General features: G+C 52.4%; 4 protein-coding genes and 1 pseudogene across 4 annotated transcripts; 2 read left to right on the forward strand and 3 right to left on the reverse strand.

The window, feature by feature from the left end:
• Positions 1–2,617: 2,617 nt before the first annotated feature.
• SAPIO_CDS0131 (uncharacterized protein) lies at positions 2,618–3,757 on the reverse strand (the record flags this gene model as incomplete). The annotated part of the gene is made up of 4 exons (XM_016782988.1): positions 2,618–2,830; positions 2,950–3,237; positions 3,320–3,405; positions 3,484–3,757. 4 exons carry the CDS (start codon positions 3,755–3,757, stop codon positions 2,618–2,620), a joined length of 861 nt encoding a protein of 286 aa, XP_016646621.1.
• A 2,689-nt stretch (positions 3,758–6,446) lies between these two features.
• SAPIO_CDS0132 (uncharacterized protein) lies at positions 6,447–9,447 on the forward strand (the record flags this gene model as incomplete). The annotated part of the gene is made up of 4 exons (XM_016782989.1): positions 6,447–6,580; positions 6,708–8,994; positions 9,072–9,218; positions 9,283–9,447. The coding sequence occupies 4 exons, from the start codon at positions 6,447–6,449 to the stop codon at positions 9,445–9,447; spliced, it is 2,733 nt and encodes a 910-aa protein (XP_016646622.1).
• Positions 9,448–10,363: 916 nt separating this feature from the next.
• On the reverse strand, positions 10,364–13,134 carry SAPIO_CDS0133 (uncharacterized protein; the record flags this gene model as incomplete). Its single annotated transcript, XM_016782990.1, has 2 exons — positions 10,364–10,549; positions 10,639–13,134. 2 exons carry the CDS (start codon positions 13,132–13,134, stop codon positions 10,364–10,366), a joined length of 2,682 nt encoding a protein of 893 aa, XP_016646623.1.
• Positions 13,135–14,234: 1,100 nt separating this feature from the next.
• Positions 14,235–17,809, reverse strand: SAPIO_CDS0134 (uncharacterized protein; the record flags this gene model as incomplete). Its single annotated transcript, XM_016782991.1, has 5 exons — positions 14,235–16,760; positions 16,848–17,117; positions 17,173–17,232; positions 17,292–17,471; positions 17,672–17,809. 5 exons carry the CDS (start codon positions 17,807–17,809, stop codon positions 14,235–14,237), a joined length of 3,174 nt encoding a protein of 1,057 aa, XP_016646624.1.
• Positions 17,810–18,051: 242 nt separating this feature from the next.
• On the forward strand, positions 18,052–19,110 carry SAPIO_CDS0135 (annotated as a pseudogene; the record flags this gene model as incomplete).
• Between the last annotated feature and the right edge of the window lie 184 nt (positions 19,111–19,294).

Raw genomic sequence — 19,294 nt, forward strand, 5'->3', positions numbered from 1 at the left:
TCGCACAGATTCTTGTCCTCGCACACGACGAATCCTAATGCAATAGGTGCATCAGCGAAATTGGTCCGCGAAACCGATCATTTGAGACATCGTGGAGACGAGAGACTCGAGCTAGCATTGCCACCCAGGTCACATCATGCGAACTCATACTCCTAGTTAGCTGCGCTCGTGAGTTTTCAATTCGTCCCTGACGAATCCCTTGAGCTGGCCTCGCATGGCGCATCGCACGCTGGCAGTAGCTTCTAGACACCAAATCGGGCTGGAGAATTAGGGCCAGCTTAGCTTACCCCAAGCATCTCGTGCTAGCGTCCCCTAGGATCCGCTTCGTCGTGGAGAACATCCACATGACAGGTCCAGAGTAGGATGGGCTCACCGGGCTATGTGGCTAGCGTCATCCTGCCTGCATGGAGCGTACGAAGGATGAAGGTAGGAAGGAACGACACTAATCCCGCCCACGGGTCGGATAATGCCCGTCATTGCTACGAAAAAAGTGTCTGCACAACACCCTATTCACCGAATAATCTGGAAAGGCCCAAAACTCTTCATTCGGGAAAGAGCAAACGAGTTCGAGCTGACTGGTGCATCCCCCCCGAGGACTACTAGGCTACGGAACGTAAACCCACGTCCCACGGAGTCCTCTCCTCAATGCTGAGTATTTGGACCTAGATGCTCCATGCTCCACGACATAAAAGCTTCGGAAGAAATAATTAAGATGAGGCGATTAACCTTAATAGGTTACTCATGGAATCGATGGCTTCGGACCTAATTCTACGGGTACGTGCCGCATTCTAATGAGTCGAAGCTGAAATCCATCCCGACTCCTTACTGTCCTTTGTGATCAATCCCCCCTCTATCCTTAGCCTCCTGTACAACGAGTCGGTTTTTAGACTTGCCGGCAGTTGGAAGATGCAGGCCCAAGTCTAGTGTCAACACCGACGAATCCCGCCATCAAGGCGTCTGCGTCCGTTCCTAGCCATGCTCTTGACAAAACAACGTAAACAAGGATCGTATGCCATACGAAGTAGACCCACCCTTGCTTGTTCAGTATTCTTTTGCTCGCCGTCACTCAAAGCATTTCTACCCATTCCCCGAAGCACCAGACCAGTCACTTGTGAGTGGGGTCATCTTTTTCAATTCAACTCCTTCTGAGCCCGGCTCTAAATCTGCCCGAAATCCGACTTCGTGCCTCGTAGCTGAAGGGTATGGGAAGATTGGTGGGCCTTCACCGCTTCGATGTTACACAGCTCAACCGGTTTTGCGGGACTCCATACCTTGGACAGTTACATACCCGGGATTACATTCCCGATCCTTGCCGGGCTGGTTTTCCCGCCCATCCACTGCCATTGAACGGCTCCGGCCGGTGTCTCAAGGCTAACGATGTGCCCTCTGAGGGCACCAAATGGCGACCAATGTAGGCAGATTCCCTCGTGATGGTAAGTTCCCACATTAAGTATCCGGACCCGATTAGTTTCTAGTTAGCGTTAGGTGGCCCCGCACGTTTCCACCCTCCACCAGGAGGTCATCACTGAAGTCTCCTCGTAAGGACGTGCACGGTATCCCAGCGTTTGTTCACGAGGACATGGTCGGCGTCTTGGGAAGGTGGTGAAAATATTTGGGACGTGAACTCAAGGGCCAATGGCTGATGCAGTTCCTACAAGGTCACCGGGAGGGCGGGGAGGAAGAAGGCGGTCTGTCTGAACGTCTGGGTCGCTTCCGCGCGGATTGTCCCTCGAGATCCCTGTCCACGGCTGACGCATCCAGATGGGAGATGCCGTCGGCTCCGAAGAAGTCACGATACTTTTTTGTTCTGTTGTAGGGTGAAGCACGGAGTACAGGAGGTCGACAGACTTCGAGGGAGGACTGACTGGTTGTATGTCAACCATCGTTCCCCCTTTTTTTTTATTTCCCTTTTACAGGGGTTTTCAATCTTTTCATCTTCTTTTTCTAGTTTATGAGAGGATTGCGGTCTGGAACCCTGAGGTTTTCATACCCAATGAGTCGAGCAAGGACACACAAACTATTCGTTGAAGGGGCATGCCGGTGCCGATGCCCTCTTTTCCGATTGGATGCGCCGTATCCCGGCCCGCCATCTTCGGGCAACCCTCGCGTAGGCGAACCATTGATGTTCGTTTTTTTTATTCTCCAGTTTTTTCCATTGCCAAGGGGTTGGGCATGCATGGGGTGTGAAGACAGGCACAGCTGAAAAAAGAGGGAAAAAAATATCAATGAGAAATCAATGCTAGAATTATCTATCATAAAAGTGTACTTCGTACTTGGAAGCAATGCCCAATAAGGAAAAATAATAACGAGAAAAAGGGAGGAAAAAAAATCGACATACAAAAACTGGTACGAAGCAGAAAAAAAACATGCAAAAGGTATCGCTAGACGAGAAACAAAAGCCAAGAGTACAATAGCTTAAGGAGGGTATCCATCAACCGTCGAGACCATACCACACGACGCCTGGCTTGGAAAAGTAAAACAGTAAGACAAACGAATACCCAAATACTCGCGTTAAGAGATTTTGAGGATAATAGCTGTCTTGAAATAAAAACTAAGGAAAAGAACGGAGAGGAAGATGAAAGATTAAGAGGAAGAGGCATCGATCATTCCTTCGTCATTACACCATAAGGCGCGCTGCGAGAGTAAGCGCCGTCAAGGCGGCCGGATACATCGGCGAGGAAAGACCCGAGGCCGCAGCGGTGACGCCACCCTGGGCTACCGTATCGACTTGACCGCTGGTGCCCTCGCCGTTGTTGGCGCCGGTATCGATGGTGAAGAAAGTGGCGCCGATGGCGGGGCCGAGACCGAGTTGCATTCGCCATTCGGGGAGCTATATGGTTGAATCAGTACAAAAGTCCTTTTATCTCCGATACAGTTTCATGTCGGAGGTTGTTTTTTTTTTTTTTTCTCATTTCTGTCTCAGTCCCGGAGGTTCCTTTCTTCACTTACACTCCAGTTCGAAGTCTCAGGAGACATGCCCACAGAGTCAAAATTGGCAAGGTTGAACTGCGGAGGCTGCGTGTACAGCGCATAGATGAAGCGATGGACGCCGGTGTTGGCGGCCGGCTGGGGTGGCTGGTAGGGTGTGAAGGGGAAGCTGGCGGCCGAGGGGAGGAAGAGACGTTGGGCGGTGGGGAGGACGCTGGAGGGGGTGTTGGAGAGGGTGTAGTTGCCGGCGAGGTAGTGGCGGAGGTTGCGGGCGGAGGGGTCATTGCGGCTCGGGGCGTCGGCGTCCAGCTGGGTTGGATTGTCAGTTCATAGTTCTTTCCCGGGGGGGAAAGGGGAAAGGGGGGGATTGGAGGATATTGTGTTGACTTACGAGATAGATGAGATATCTGGTGCTAGTGGTGATGTTGGTCGCATTCCCGAGGTTCTCGACGGAGAATTCGAATGGGAAAGCAGCCTCTGATATCATCCATTAGCCTTGATCCCCATTTATACACATCTCTGCTGTATTGGCAGGCGGCATCCCGAGCGACTTACCAGCAACTGTCAGGGTCGAACCAGGAACGAGAAGAGCATCTTGGCCGGTACTAGTCTTGTACGAAGCGTAAAACGAGACAGCGGGATCAAGCGCGGCGATAACCTCGGGAACGATGCCAGACTGCTCGAATCGGGACTTGAAATCGGCGGTCGACACGCTATTGGCGTTGACTTGGCGGCGGATCATCGTGTCGTCGGTGGATGAGGCGCTGGCGCTGACTAGGGCGCAGGACGAGAGGGCGAGGCCCAACATGTTGGAGAGGGACATGTACATTGTGCTGGTTCTGGTTTCGTAGAGAAAGAAGAGAATGAGATGGCAAGGCCGGCCTTGGGTGAATTACAAAAAAAAGTACAGTTCTAAGAAAAAAAAAAAGAAAAAAAGATGGCGACCAGCACCGAGAAGCGAAAGGAAATGATACGAGGGAGGGGGAAAGAGAGGCTCTGTTTCGTAAGGCTGGACTACGTAAGGCTTAGATCTAGGAGGAGAGGAGAAAGAAAGGAAGATCCAAGGTCATGATCGTGGGCATGAGTTAAACTACGGGGTATATAACGAAGGGACTGGTAGCTGCCGCCATCGTGAGTACCGGAGAGAGAGGACTAGTGCACTGACAGGCGGCCAAGGAGTGCACGAGGACAATTGGAACGGCGCACGAAGAAAAAAAGATCCGTTCCTACGCAAGCGTGGGGCGGATGCGATAAACATCCGACGGCGATCAGGATCTCGGAGGTAGTGTTCACGATAGACTACTTAGGTAAGAAAGTCAACTATAGATCTGTCGGGTCCAATGAAGCTCACGATGCGACAGAGAGACGAGGAATGCTTGGCGGCGGCAGCTTGGCGGAGGCGGCGACGTAGACTTGCCGGGACTTGGAGGGCCTGTGATACTTGCATGGCAGCGACAATCATACAGTCTTGGCGACCCCGTGTTTTGGCGGTTTCTTGTCATCACTCGCCAAACCCCAAATTGAGACACCCAAAGGAAGAATTTGTTCTCGGCTGGAGGGAATGGCACCGAGAAATAAAACTACATTTCGCTTATGTGCATTTTTGCGAACCGTGGATGGATTTGATGGATTGGGTTTCTCGAGCGAAGTGGGATGAAGTTGCCAGAGGCTCAATCGTGGGTGATGGTCCGGGGGAATTAAGGTTGCAGTCGGAATGCCGCAGTCTGGCGAGTCGGGAAATTTCTCGTTTTAAGGTTCGCACCAGCAGCGAGCAATGGTGAACTCGGGACAAATCGAATCCGTTACAGCCTGCAGTAACACACATAGTTTTGGATTCTGCATGTGGGGTAAAAGGATCGGGACGGAGGAGAAAGGAGGAGAAAGATGCCTGGCAGCCTTGCTGGGCTCCAAAGACCGCCAGGCGTTTTCCACAATAAGTCACCGTCGATGAAAGGAGAGAGACGAGAGAAGAGCCGGGGCTATCTTAGCACTCCATATAAGATCGATAGTAAAACCTCCGTCTTCTACGTGTACCAAATGAGCCCCCACGACAAGAAGCTTATCACTGCTACTCGGCATGCTCCGAAGGCAGGACCAGCTCTCTCTACTCTTGGGTTCTGGAAACCGTTCTTTTCTTCAGCTGGTTCTGCCTCAGATCTGTTCTCTCGATGACGCGTAAAGGACTGAACGCTTTCCGGTCGCTGTTAATCTGATCGATGGCCTCAGGCAGTGTGAGCGGTGTTTGGTTGGACCGTCTTTTTATATAGAAAATATGGGAAACATTGCGAGATATTTCGGGTGCTTTTCCGGAGATAAAAGAAGGCCCTCAAAGAAGGTGAACGGCTCTTTGATCGAAGCGTTGCAACAATTGGTTAGAGCCAATGATGCAATTCATCTCCTGTGACAGTTGAAACCAAGGACATCGTGAAGTGTTCTCGGAGCATCGATCCCTACACTAGGTTGATCCAAGTTTCCTTCGGCTTATCAGCAAGAGACATTAGCCTCTTCCTCAACATTTCTTCAGCCACTGGCGAAAACTGCTTTTCGTAGGGGGGGATGTGGCGGTCTGAATTAAATTAGAGTCTCAGTCCGTTGGCTCTGTTATCTGAGATGAACGGCTATGTTAGGAGTAAGAAGTGCTGCAAGAACCCGGTGCTGGTGGATGGCGACCTGTCGGTCGCCAAAACCGAGTCAATGCAGCAATGCAGGAACACCAATGTGAGCCTGTGAGATAAGAGACTAAATCCGCGAACATGAACAGGGCGGCGCAAGGCTTGGAACCAACTGCCCCAGTTTCCTTCCTCATCATGTCTCACCACTTTCGTGTCTGTCCTAACCTGCTTGGTCCGGGGGGACGGGTCTCGAATAAGGCAAGCAAGCTTGACTTTTCATTCGATAAAGAAACTCGTTGCTGAGATTCGCAATTCTGTTTCCAGATCTGCAACATCATCTCAATACCACGGGTCTGATGCGTTGAGGATGGATTTGATGCTTCTTAGTTTGAACGACTACGCTGTGGGTACTGAGGTACCTCTGCACAAGGGCAGCAGCACTTCGTCCTGCAGAAACGAGCCAGTCACGTGGAAGGATGTCGTCGTCATCGGAGGCAGCTTCCCATTGAAGGACTAAGGCTTGGCAGCTTCCAGGAGAGGAATTCTGTATTAGGTAAGCTCCCTCCCACTCTAAGCGGTCCCTGGATCATGTTCGTCGCCTATCCTGGACTCGTCGATCAATATCAGTGGAAGCGTAATATCAAGATCATCGCTAGCGCCCGCCCCCGATTTACCTTCATTCGTTGAAAGTGATCCACCACTTCCTCGGCCAACACAGGCGGTCCTGCTGCTTCACGCGCTACGCGTCGGATCGGAGACTTATCCCCAAGTCGACACCTGGACGATTGCATCCTTGGCAGGACGCCGAGATATCTCGCGCTTTGCCGCCTGTTAATGCGGGAACACCTATCCCAGCTCGGATTGAAGCTACCCCTCCCGCTACCGATTTGAAAACTCTTTGCCAAGATGGCTTCGCCTTCGGTGCCGGAGGACCAGGCCCGTCTGCTGGAAGATGCCCTCGTCGCCGTGCGACAGCAAACCGCCTTGATGCGGAAGTGCCTGGATACGCCTGGGAAGTTGATGGACGCTCTTAAGTGTTGGTATGTTCCGACAAGTCCGAAGCGCCATGGCACTCCTAATAGCTGCGATGTGGCCCTGCCTTTCCCCTGGGTGTCTCTGAAACTTATCGACCAGAGAAGCTAACTATCCTCCTCCCCGCGTCGATAGCTCTACCCTAGTTTCCGAACTTCGAACATCGAGTCTTGGACCTAAACAATACTATGAGCTCTATATGGCTGTGTTCGACGCTCTACGCTATCTCTCGGTTCACCTCCGCGAGAACCATCCCGTCAACCACCTCGCAGACCTCTACGAACTCGTCCAATACGCCGGCAACATCGTACCAAGAATGTATCTTATGATAACTGTCGGGACCGCCTACATGTCGATCCCAGACGCTCCCGTCAAAGAGTTGATGAAGGACATGATGGACATGAGCCGCGGTGTGCAGCACCCCATCCGGGGCCTGTTCCTGAGATATTTTCTTTCCGGCCAAGCAAGGGACTACCTGCCGACCGGAGATGGTGACGGCCCGGAAGGCAACCTCCAGGACTCCATCAACTTTATTCTGACCAATTTTGTTGAGATGAACAAACTCTGGGTAAGGTTACAACACCAGGGCCACTCGAGAGAACGGGAACAACGAAGCCGCGAGAGGAAAGAGCTGCAACTTTTGGTAGGGAGCAATATTGTGAGGTTAAGCCAGCTGGTTGACCTCGAGACGTACAAGAACTCTATCCTCGGCCCCCTCCTTGAACAGGTTGTCCAATGCCGCGATGTCCTAGCCCAGGAATATCTCCTCGAGGTCATTACTCAGGTCTTCCCCGACGAGTTCCACCTTCATACTTTGGATCAGTTCCTCGGCGCCGTCTCGCGCCTGAACCCCCACGTGAACGTGAAAGCCATCGTGATCGGATTAATGGACAGACTATCAGATTACGCCGAGCGCGAGGGCAAGAACGAACCGAATGAGGATAGGGCAAAGATCGAAGCGGACGCCCTCGCTTCCTTGCTTGAGACCGTCAAGTTGAGAAAGGAGAGTCTGGCGCCCTCGGCTGCTAACCCCACCGCCACTGCCACGGCTGCCGCTGCCGCTGTCGAGGCCGAGAATGCGGACCACCCTCCCAGGGATGGAGACACGAATGGGAACACTGTGGCAGAAGACACTGGAAAGAGTGGTGATGAAGCGCCAAAGGAGACTCCCGAAGCTACCGAGGGCGAATCCTCCGCTGCCCAACCCGAGGCTGGCGCCGAGAATACTACCGCAGATGCCAACGGATCCGAAAAGGACGGAGCCCGGCCGGGAATCCCTACCAATGTTCATTTATACGAGATATTCTTCACGCAAGTTCAGCATCTCGTAGGCGCACAGCACCTTCCGATCCAGGACACGATCGCTCTCCTCGTGTCATTGACGAACCTCGCTCTCAATATTTACCCCGATAGGCTGGACTACGTCGACCAGATTTTCGACTACGCTCTCCTGAAGGTCAGGGAGCACGCGAACAATGCCGACCTCCATTCCGCGCCTGCCCAGAACAGCCTGCTAGCTCTTCTTCGCGCTCCGCTGACCCGCTACGTTTCCATTTTCACCGCGCTTTCTCTTCCCACCTTTGTTCCCCTCTGCCAAGCGCAAGGCTATCCGACTAGAAGAGCGTTGGCGGGAGAGGTTGTGCGGACCCTCCTAAAGAACAGGACACCCATCTCGACGATCCCGGAACTCGATAGTGTGCTGGAAGTGCTGAAGGTCATCATCAAGGAAGGATCCCAGTCATCTGGAGGCTATCCCGTGGCTGGCCAACGGCGCGCGGAGACGGATGAGACTCTTGAGGAGCAAGGATGGCTTGCCCGGGTTGTCCATCTCCTACAAAGCAAAGATAACGACACGCAGTTCCGCCTACTACAAATAACGCGAAAGTCGTTCTCGGAAGGCAACGAGAGGATCCGCACAACGACGCCGCCGCTCCTCACTGCCTGCATGAAGCTAGCGCACAGGTTCAAGGCAAAGGAGCACTACGTGGACAACTGGGAGACGCAAAGCAACGCCCTCTACAAGTTCATGCACTCGGCCATCAGCACGCTGTACACCCGTGTCAACGGCGCCGGCGCCGCAGAACTGGCGCTCCGCCTCTTCTGCGCCGCCGGCCAGACGGCTGACAAGACCGGATTCGAAGAGGTGGCGTACGAGTTCTTCGCACAGGCGTTCACGGTCTACGAGGAGGCCATCTCGGACTCCAAGGCACAGTTCCAAGCGGTTTGCGTCATCGCCAGCGCGCTGCACCAGACGAGGAATTTCGGGCGGGAGAACTACGATACGCTTATTACGAAGTGCGCGCAGCATGGCAGCAAGCTGCTGAGGAAACCGGATCAGTGTCGCGCGGTTTACCTTGCTAGCCATCTGTGGTGGGCCACGCCGCAACACGGACAGACGGATTCGGAGAAGGAAGAACCCGAGGTAAGTGGGAGGGACCTATTGGAATCTCTTTTCTTTTCTAATACCAGAAAGCCGCTAATCATCAGTCCCTACTACAGCTTTATCGTGACGGGAAGCGCGTACTTGAGTGTCTTCAGAGAGCACTCCGCGTTGCCGATTCCTGCATGGAGACCGCCACTTCCATCGAGCTCTTTGTGGAGATCCTTGACAGATATGTCTATTACTTTGACCAAGGAAATGAATCCGTATGTTTTGTTTTCTCCTAGCGCATCTCAGTTCCAGTTTTACTAATGTCGTCTTATCCTCCAGGTTACGACCAAGTATTTGAACGGGCTCATCGAGCTCATCCACTCCAATCTCGCTGGCAACCAGCAAGACTCTGCCTCGGTAGAGCACAGCAAGAAGCACTTCCACCAGACGCTCGATAACATTCGGAGCCGACAGTTTGAGGGCGTAGTCTTGTACCCGAGTTAGTCTGGGGCCGTCTGATACAATGCGCGAGTGAGGGTTTTTAAGACAACTTCCCCAAGCGCTTCTTGAAAACGTCGATTAATCCCCAATTTTGGGATGTTGGTGGAGGTTGTAAGGGGGGGAGAGAGGTGGTGGCAGCTGTCCGATATGGGGTATTAAAAGTACCACTATTGTACATAATAAACCTTTTCCTTTTTGTTTCTTTTCACTTTCCTTTATGTTGTCTCGGTTTGAACTACGTTTCATAGGCATCTTGATTTTGCTTTGTTGTGTAAAGACTCAGGTTTTAAATCCAGCGAAACATTTCTCACCCATCGTCGAATATCAAATGGCACATTATTCAGAACAGTGACATCAGATTATCAATTCATGTACAAGACAATGAAGATACGAGAAAAGAAACTGAAGGACGAAAACAAAAGGAATGTCAAAACGCAGGGGACGGAGCTATGAGCAGAATATGTAGAAGCAAAAAGAAGTTGCTGTGTACATCTTCCTCCGAATCTAGGAGAGTTCCCTTTTCCCCTCTCCTCGTATATAGACGACGACATAGGGAAAATATCAATTCCAAAAAAGGACCGGTAGAGACGAGGGAAGAGGAAGGTTTCGGTAACCTCCTCCCTCCTGTAGTGTAAAAAACCCCTTCCGTAACTCCAAACCTATGCAAGGAAAAAAAAGAACAGAAACAAAGGAGTAAAAATAGGGCATTCGCCCCGTTAACCACCGTCCTTAAAGGCCTGGACTAGCCGGAACTAAATCCAGAGCCAGAAGAGCCCTTCCAATCCGTAAAGATACACATGTCCATCGCAGCAGAAAAACGCACAACATACAAGCCTTGAAAAGGGTGATCATCGACATTGCCAAGCGTCCCGCCATTTGTTAGACATCGGGCAAAACAGTTGAATAAATGAGAAGCCTCTCAGCCGAGCTTGAGCTGCTCTGCGGCCTTGATGAGAATCGCAGCTGTCTGCCCTACTAGGACATTGGCCTCGTTCCACTTGCCGTCTTCCACGAGGGAGCGGATGGCGGGGAACTGGGACTTGGTCGTGTCATCCCAGCGGGAAGGGCCGAAGACGACGTGTTTGAATTGGGTACGTCCCGGAATCTAGAGGCAAAAGGTCTAAGTTAATGATTGATCTCTTCATAAAAAGAAAAAGAAGAAGCAAGGAAATGAATCGAGATAGAAGGACTTACCCCAGCGGGATCCAAAAGCTCCGACTCAAACCGCGCCATGCGATTATTATAATCCTTCCTCCGCCCATTCATAAACGTCGACTCCCACCCCCCACCACCAAGCACTGTAGAATCCCACTCCATCTCCCACATGGCAAAGTCATGCGCGCTCGCCTTGACAAGCTTAACTGCCTCGATGAGCGGCGCGAGGTCGAGCGAAGGCTTCTTGTCGCCGGGGGCATTGCTGGCAACGCCCTTGGCCCAGACATTCAGTTCCTTCACGTACGTCCCGAGCTTGTTGGCGTAGTGTTCCATGTCAAAGGGGAGAATGTAGCGGTCCGAGAGCTCGAGGACCATGAGGCCGACGATCTCGGCCATCATGCGGTGGTAGGTGAATCCCGGGTCGCCGATAGCCTCGACCCAGTCAAAGTTGTCGTAGCTCGTGAATTCGGGGAAGCCTGGACCCTGGAAAGAGAGATCGACGGAGCTGGTGCCGGCGATATCTTGGAAGGCGACGTGATCGCTTTCGCAGTCGAGGTTCTCAAGCACGCCGTTCCGGTTATTCCACACATCTCGAAGGGTCGTGTTGAAGGCGGGGTCCCATAGACGGTCTAGGATCCGAAACAGCAGCTTGTTGAAAACGGGCGATCCGGAGGCGTGGAACTCGGAACCCACGACGGCACGGTCGAGGTTGATATAGGCGTAGGCATTTTCGCGGAGGTCCTCCTCGTTGAGCTCGACGTATTCCGTCGATCCAATGAGGTTGTACTCCGCTCCATCCCACGACATGAACTCGATGGTGCGAAGGGGTATCCATCCGCGAGAGCGCAACTCTCCAAACACTCGCGCCAGCTCGATCATGACAGATGTACCGCTGTGAGGGTTGGTAGCACCGATGGCTAGAGAATCCCGATGGTTACCGATAATGATGGACTTTTCATTCTGCTCGATACCCTGAATCCTGCCGTACACATTCCAGACGGCCTGCCTCTCGATCTCGTCCTGTTCGTTCTTCAGGTGGACGATTGGGGATGACAAGTTGCCAGTCCACCAGTCACCGATGTCAGGAACGCCACCAACCCATGCGTGCCAAGTGGGCTGGCCAAAGCCCTTGATGGCCTTGAGCAAAGGCCCGGCGTCCCGCGAGGCGAGAGGCAAGCTCGGGATGCCCGGAAGCGCGGCAGCATCCGACTTCGAGACCCGCTCGGCATCTTTTGTGCTCGACCGGCCAGGGGTGAGAACATCACCGACGACCCACCTCGAGGAACTAACGGAGCCGCGCGAAACGGCGTCGGCTGGCATGAAGCGTCCGTGGGGCGCTACATCGCCCTTCCTAAACCCGTTATCGGCCGGGTCGTTGTAGACGATGCAGCCAATAAAGCCTGCAAGTTCCGCAGCCTTCACCTTCAGTGCAAGGTCCTTCTGAGTGCCAGAATACCTTACGAGGGCGATTGCTCCTTCTGTGCTGATGCCGGCCTGCTTGAGCATATCAAAGTCCTCACGGGAGCCGTAGTTTGCATAGATGAGCGGACCCTTGACATCGCCAGACTTGGAATGAGCATGGAAAGCAAACGTCTGCCTTCCAGCAGAAACCCCAGCAATATCCTCCTCTTCTAGCTTTGCTGCGAATACAGGGTTCCCATCGTCTCCCAAAACCTCCACGGCACGACCACCAGGCTTCGGATAGTTGAGGTAAACATGGTACCGGTCCATGGTTACATCTTCCAGCTCCGCCCGAATGAACATCTCCCGGACGTCCTCCGCCAAGGCGTAATCGCCCTCTGTACCCGCGACGTGGGCGTAGTTGGTGAAGTGTTTGACCGATGTGCGCATATGCGCTTCGTCGAGATGATTGTGGAGGAAGATCCTCAGATCTTCAATGCTGGGTCGTATGCCCGCGCCGACGCGGTTCGCAACCCCGGTCAAGAGGTCACTTACGAAAATGATGTAGAAGAAGCCAATCACAACGAAAAGCGCCAGGATTCGAGCAATAAAGAGCAACACTACCGAGGGCTCGACTTTGGGTATATTCCACCTTCTCCTCGTTCCTTCCCCCTCGCCGGATTCAACATCGCCGTCGCCGCTGGCTTCGGGTCTTGAAGGTAGTCGAATTTGAGGCCGTGGTATCCGGAAGCGCCAAGACCATCTCCACTTGGGCAGTGATAAGGAGAATGGCATACGTTTACCCCAGATCGATGATCGCGTGCGCTCTTCGGCCTCTTCTATTTCCATCTCATGGATCTCCCGTCGCACTTGTATGGTCTCGTCATCGTCTTCTTCTTCGCTCGTCCACTCGCTATCTTCGTCGTCTGTCTCAACGGTCGGAGGCCTGTACCCCGCAGGGTGATGCCGTGAAGGGCCAGCATTGCTATGTGATGGTAATAGTGATTGGGATTCTGTGTTGTCTCCACCAGATCTCTCATCTGCATGGCTCCACAAAGTCCCCGCGGCGACGGCTTCGTCGTACGTCGGTATGGGAGGATCGGCGTCCAAGGCCCGATCCCGATGACCGTTCATCGTGTCAGGGAGTCGTTCGGTATATTCGGAGTATGTTTTGCTCGCGCATAAAAAGGAACGTAGAGGTTTCAATCGAAAGGGTAATGAGTATAGAATATCAGTTGATCGATCATAAGCGAGGGACTTCGAAATTAAAGGCGATAGGAAAAGGAGCGTCGAGGAAACGGAAAACGAAAAGGCGAAACGCAAAAGAGGCCGAGATTAGAACGTTAGAAAGAAACTGGGCGATGCTCTCCGAGCCTGTCTGGTGACCGTTGCTGAAGCAGACATGGACGGGGCCAAAAGAAAATAATCGATATAGAATCACCGATTGCATTCGCCCATGGTCTTTTGTCGATTCGACAAAAGGGTTGGATTTCAGCTGATGAGGCAATACTCCTGGGGGGGGGTTCGGGGGCTTGGGGCAGATCCAGGAGACGCAACGCAACGCAACACGACATTCCCATTTCGGCGGGCTTGGCGGATGCTTAGTCACGCGATACGAGTCGAGGACTCCGATGTCGAGCATCACAACTTCCGCATCAAAACTGCCCAGGTAATCACGAATATTTATTGAGATTTCAAATTCTAGGGTCCTGGAAGGAATGGCGCATTGCTGGATACTGAGTGCGTTGGAGCGGCTTGGTCAGTATTGAAAATCTCGAGGCATACCGCGAGAAGTTCCTTCATAATACAGGCTGCTTTTGCCGATGGGTCCTCAGAAGAACACGAGAAACCCCCCAAGTCTGGAGAACAAAGTGGCCACGATGTGCCGACCCGATACCCTACCCATCACTCAGCGAGGTAGGTATTATGACATGGAGATTGCGTCTAGCTAATTCCTAGACATTCCGCTCCTGGTCAGTGTTCCGGCAGATCCCCTCAAGCTGTTGGTTCCTCTGCGGAGAGAAGCTGCCATGATGACAATAAGCCCTAGAAAAGTAATCCTTTCTCGATTACGAACATTGTGGTTATCGAGCAAATCTACCCTGACACTCTATACCCGCACTAGCCTGGTGATGGTAATCAAAGACAGTCCCGTCCCTGGCCCGCCCCTTCCAGAATCGAAGATGACGACGACAATGTGGTGTTTGGTTGCCATCAACTATTCGATGGGAACATCAGTACTGAAATGCAGCCCATTTCTCTAACATGGAAGAAGTCGCAAGAGTATGTGGGTGATCTGGGCCGAGGACTCCTTGGCGCTTATAAAAACACTCCTTCAGGAGTGCCAATGCATCTCCATGCCGGCCTTGCAATTTCCACACGTGGGCTACGCTGCTCATGGTATGGAGCGTATGAGGATGGTCCGGCCTAAGAGTGATCTTACAAGCCTCCAGCACCTGCACTTGCAACTCCTCAGCCTCGTCCAACCGGCCCAGCGCCTGATACGTCAGGGCTAGGTTATTTAGGCTAGTGATGGTATCGTGATGGTTACTCCAATATTTCACCTTGTACGCTTCCGCCACTTGCCTAAGCGGCCCCTCGGCCTCATCCCATCGACCTTGCTGTAAATACACTGATGCCAAGTTGTTTATACTGGCGAGTGTATCTCGATGATCAGGACCAAGCTTCATTGTGTAGCCTTCTATCGCATGGATCAATAGCTCCTCGGCTTCCTGACACCGCCGGAGATCCGTGAGGATTGAAGCTAAATTGTTCATGCTCTGGAGTGTATCGGGATGGTGAGGCCCAAGCGTCGCCTTCTGAGACTCTAACACTTGCACCTCTAGCCCTTCAGCTTCCTGCCACCGGCCTTGATACCAGAGCGTTAATGCTAAGTTAGCAATACCAGTAAGAGTAGAAGGATGATCGGCTCCAAGTTTCACTTTGTAGGCCTGGATCACCTGCACCTCTAACTTCTCAGCCTCTTGCCATCGGGCTTGACTCTTGTATATCAGTGCCAACTGGGCCATACCAGCAATAGTGCTGGTGTGACCTGCCCCAAGAGTCGCCTTGTAAGTCTCCACCACATGGAGCTGTAACTTCTCAGCCTCGCCCCATCGGCCTTGGTTCTCATATGTCGACGCTAGATATGACATGCTAACGAGTGTGTTATGGTTGTAGGGCCCAAGCGATACCTTATAACTTTCTACTGCCCGCGTTAGCAGCTTTTCAGCCTCCTCCCACCGGCCCTCGGCGTGGTAAATCCTGCCAAGCAAGGCTAGGTAAAACTGCCCTTGCTCCGTATCTTCCTCGCGGCAATCTGTACAGGCGTGTACGAGCTGCGCGACGAGATGGCGACGAAACTCGGGCCGATGGTCTTCCTCCATAACCTGGTGGCCTGCGGCCGAGATGAACACCATATGCCACCACTGCCAGGGATGACTCGTCTCACTCCTAATTGCCCGCCACTGGACCAGCTTGTGCATAGTTACACCAGGCCAGTCTCCTTCTACCCGTTGCAAGAGGCTGTAGCGAATGAGCAGATCGCGACCCTGTCGGTATTCAAAACTATCCCATTCTTCTCCGACTAATGAGAGATATCGCCCAAGTTGGGTCGGTATTTCATTAGTGAGTGGAGAATCGAGACGCGGAATGCTAAGAGCTGCTAGACGGAATATCTCGTCCTGAATCACGGTCCCTTTGAAGTGCGCAAGAAAAGTTAACAGGAAACCAGGTTGCAGATTAGGGTGACTCCTTGTCAGCTTTTCGAGCGTTGTATCCCATACTGTCCATACTGTCTTCTCAGTCGCTAAGAGGCCCTGAAAAGCATCCATTTTCAAGAGCTCGTCGCGATGCAGGTTGTAGTCGGCTAAATACTGTACTAGAGCCGCCTCTGGAACCGGATCATTGCCAATATAAGCACCTGCAAGATCAATAGCGAGTGCCAAGTGGCCAAGCTTTTGTACCACCTCACCACAGCGAACTTGGACCTTTGCCGGGGCGGACTCGACATCCAGGCCGAGGTGCCGGAGCAAAAGTGCTGTCCCTTCCTGAGGCGACATAACACCAACATGGATCTGCTCACAGCCCCCTGGAATGAGCATTCGGCTGCGCTCGTCCTGGCTAGTAATGATCACACGTCCTTGGCTTCCTTTCGGTATTATTTCTCTTATTCCCCAACTGAGATCATCAGCATTGTCAAAGATAACAAGCCATCCATCGGTTGGGTGTGTTCGGCTGCGAAGCCATCTTAGCACGCTCTGGATAGCCTCGTCATCTCTAAGAGCCGAGCCCTGCCTCTCGTTTTGGACCACCGGGAGCTCGAGCTCCGTCAAGCATCGTCTGAAACTAGACCGCACAGTACGTTCATCCGTCGCGTCAATCCAGAGTATTACGTTATATCGATCCTTATTGCTTTCCGCATACTTCATTGCTAGCTGGGATTTGCCCGCTCCGCCCAACCTATGAATAGCAACTGCATATGGAATACTCGCAGCTTCATGCCGGATCTGTAATTTTGTCTCAAGTTCCTTCCATAGTCCGTCTCGCTGGATATACGAGTGTACAGGGTCGACCGGAACGATGTAGTGGCGTTTGACTGGCTTAACCGAGGCTGTTGCGATGTCGACGATCTTCGAAAGTAGCCTGTGGTAGTGCTCGTTTCTTGACGCAAACTTGTTGAGTTGGTAGTGGTTGACGGGGAGGCCAAGGTTTTCAACCCTTGGCAATGCCCCATAAGTCGCGGATTGCTCAGTAACACACTATATTGCGTGGTTGTTAGCTCTTCATAAGAGCTTCACCTGAACAGAAAGCTCAGCGAACGTCGTCCTTACGAATTGGCCCCATACCACGGGTCGCTGCTCGAAAAAGTTGATCACGCGCAAGCTGTCTGGAACTGCGCCTTCGAAATCTCTATGGAGATCGAGCAATGGGAGTGAGTCGTACCCGAGGTTGGCTAGTATTAAAGGATTGGAACCCTTAGGTACGAGAATCTTGGCCTTTAGCCAACCCCACCAGCCGAAACTCGATCCACGATGAGGCGTGCCCAAGAACAGAATCGCCTTGGTATTTTCAGCAATGTGGCTTAGCCTTTGGTTAACTTTGCGGTGAACGAGTGCCTGCTCAAGGTTAGGAATAGCTCATTTCAAGGACCGGGAGAGTCTATCTACCTACCTGCTTGATTACGAGACCCCCATAGCTGTATCCCACGAAGATCAAGCCTCGGCCTCGCTCCTATCGCCGGTCGTCAGTAATACTCTAAAACATAGTCGGTCGCAATACACATTACTCACTGCTTCGGACACACGGCTATTCAGAATATGCTCGAGCAAATCGTTTCCCAGGGTCTGAAGTCGCGTGTACACCGCCGCCCTCTCCCAATACGAGTCATAGTTGTAAAAGAACAAGCGGACATCGGAACGGATCGCTGGAGGGAGGTCGTCGGAAAGGAAATCGGTAACCCAATTCACGTACTAGTCGGTGTCTGACGACTCTTCGTCGATGTTATTTGGCGTCGTTCTCGCTCGCCACGTCGTGTCGGGGTTGGATCCGAGACCATGAACGAAAATGATGCTAAGCTTATCAGCAATCTCGATCCTCAAAATTGGAACTCGGGGCGGATTTGCGCGTACTCAATCCCGCCTTCTTGGGCCGGTGAATTATAAGTGCCTACCGGGACAAGCCCAAACCTCGACTTTGGGGCTTGGGCGGGGTCGAGTCGGTTCGGAATGCTCTTCGTGCCTAGTTCGTAAAGTAACGAAATCAAAAGTGGGATGCCGAAATACACAATGTAGTGCATGGCTCTTTGCATTAGAGCCCGGTTTGCCAGGCCGTGGGTTATACCATCTCGCGGCGCGAATCGGCGGTGGAACGCGAGTGGCTGTGAGAAACACAATGCAGGAACCTCGAAATCGTGCTCGCAGATTTAAGGCCTAAGGCCAACCAACGCCCAATCGTTTGTTGATGTTAGTGTGCTCGGTTTGCCATTTACTCGTGTCGAGGCCAGGCTGCAACCGACCTTTCGTTGATCCCCTCAGTTACACCCCATCCAGGATGTCTCCCCCTTTCCCTCCATCATGTGCCCTAGACGGAGACCGTCTGAGACCTTCTCAGGACACGAATGATCAAAAGAACTCATCCCAAACGATCAACAAGAAAGGCCTTATAACTTATATACCAGGAAACCCTGCTGTTCAGCTCTTCTCGAGTGAGGTATACAAGCACATTTCTACCGAGCTGGAAGTTCCACTGTTGGATGAGCTTTACGACAAGCTCTGGCTAGTTGCAACAAAGTCCGGCCTCAGCATCGACCCTCTGCACGTACAAGTAATTAAGGGCCGGAAGATTATCCCTGCTGAAGACCCTGAGCTGCACCTCGTCTGGAACCGCGACAAGATTTACGTCAAACCCGTCCCCGTATTCTTGCTCAACTATGATTTTTGGACACTTTATTTACAACCTCCCCAGTCACCCACGGCCCCGTTGAAGAGCTCTCAAATGTCTTTCGAACTGCAGCCTCCAGCCCACTACCGGTCTCTTGCAGTGGGATTCCTGCGATCATATGCTCTCCTTGTAACAAGCAAGCTGGATTTCACGATTGCGAAAGAGTCTCATCTAATCCCCAATGATATTGACTGGCTCAAGTGGTCGAAGTTCATGTGTTTCTTCCGCAATATTGAAAGGCAGAGCGTCGCAAAACGATACCATTATGGACAACTACGCCTCTCGCGACTGAATTGGGCTGTGCGAATCTTCCGTCCCCGGTCGGCCACAACACCATGGTTCTACAAGATCCCCTACTGGTCAACTAGCGAGTTCGTAGCGAGGGTCTCTCTCCCTCTCGTCTTCATCTTTGCCAGCGTATCTCTAGCGCTTTCCTCCATGCAGGTGGCATTGTCGGTCCCATTAGATAGCTTGGGTTCCCAAAAGCCCAACGAGAATGGGCTACGAGATGTGAGCCAGGCGTTTTGGGGTTTCTCTGTCGCGGTACTGGTGTCGTGGCTATTGATCTGGATCCTCCTGCTAGGCATTCCCATTGCCGTATTTGCCTGGCAGTTTCTCTGGGGATACAAAAATCGAGAAAAGCCACAGCCTGCTTGTGATACTCCTTGAGCTTGGGGGGATTTGATGAGGAATCTCTGCTATGTCGGGAAAGGTGGGCCCACGTCTCGGGCCGTCATGAACTAAAATAGTGTAAAGGACGGGCCGGATTCCATGTGATCCACGCTCCTTGACGCATGGGACCATATGCTAATGGGATGGCAGTTGATCCAAGTTGAAGGTATCCAAGGCGCAT

Source organism: Scedosporium apiospermum (assembly GCF_000732125.1).
Source record: "Scedosporium apiospermum strain IHEM 14462 chromosome Unknown SEQ_SAPIO_0011, whole genome shotgun sequence".
NCBI classification, from domain to species: Eukaryota; Fungi; Ascomycota; class Sordariomycetes; order Microascales; family Microascaceae; genus Scedosporium; species Scedosporium apiospermum.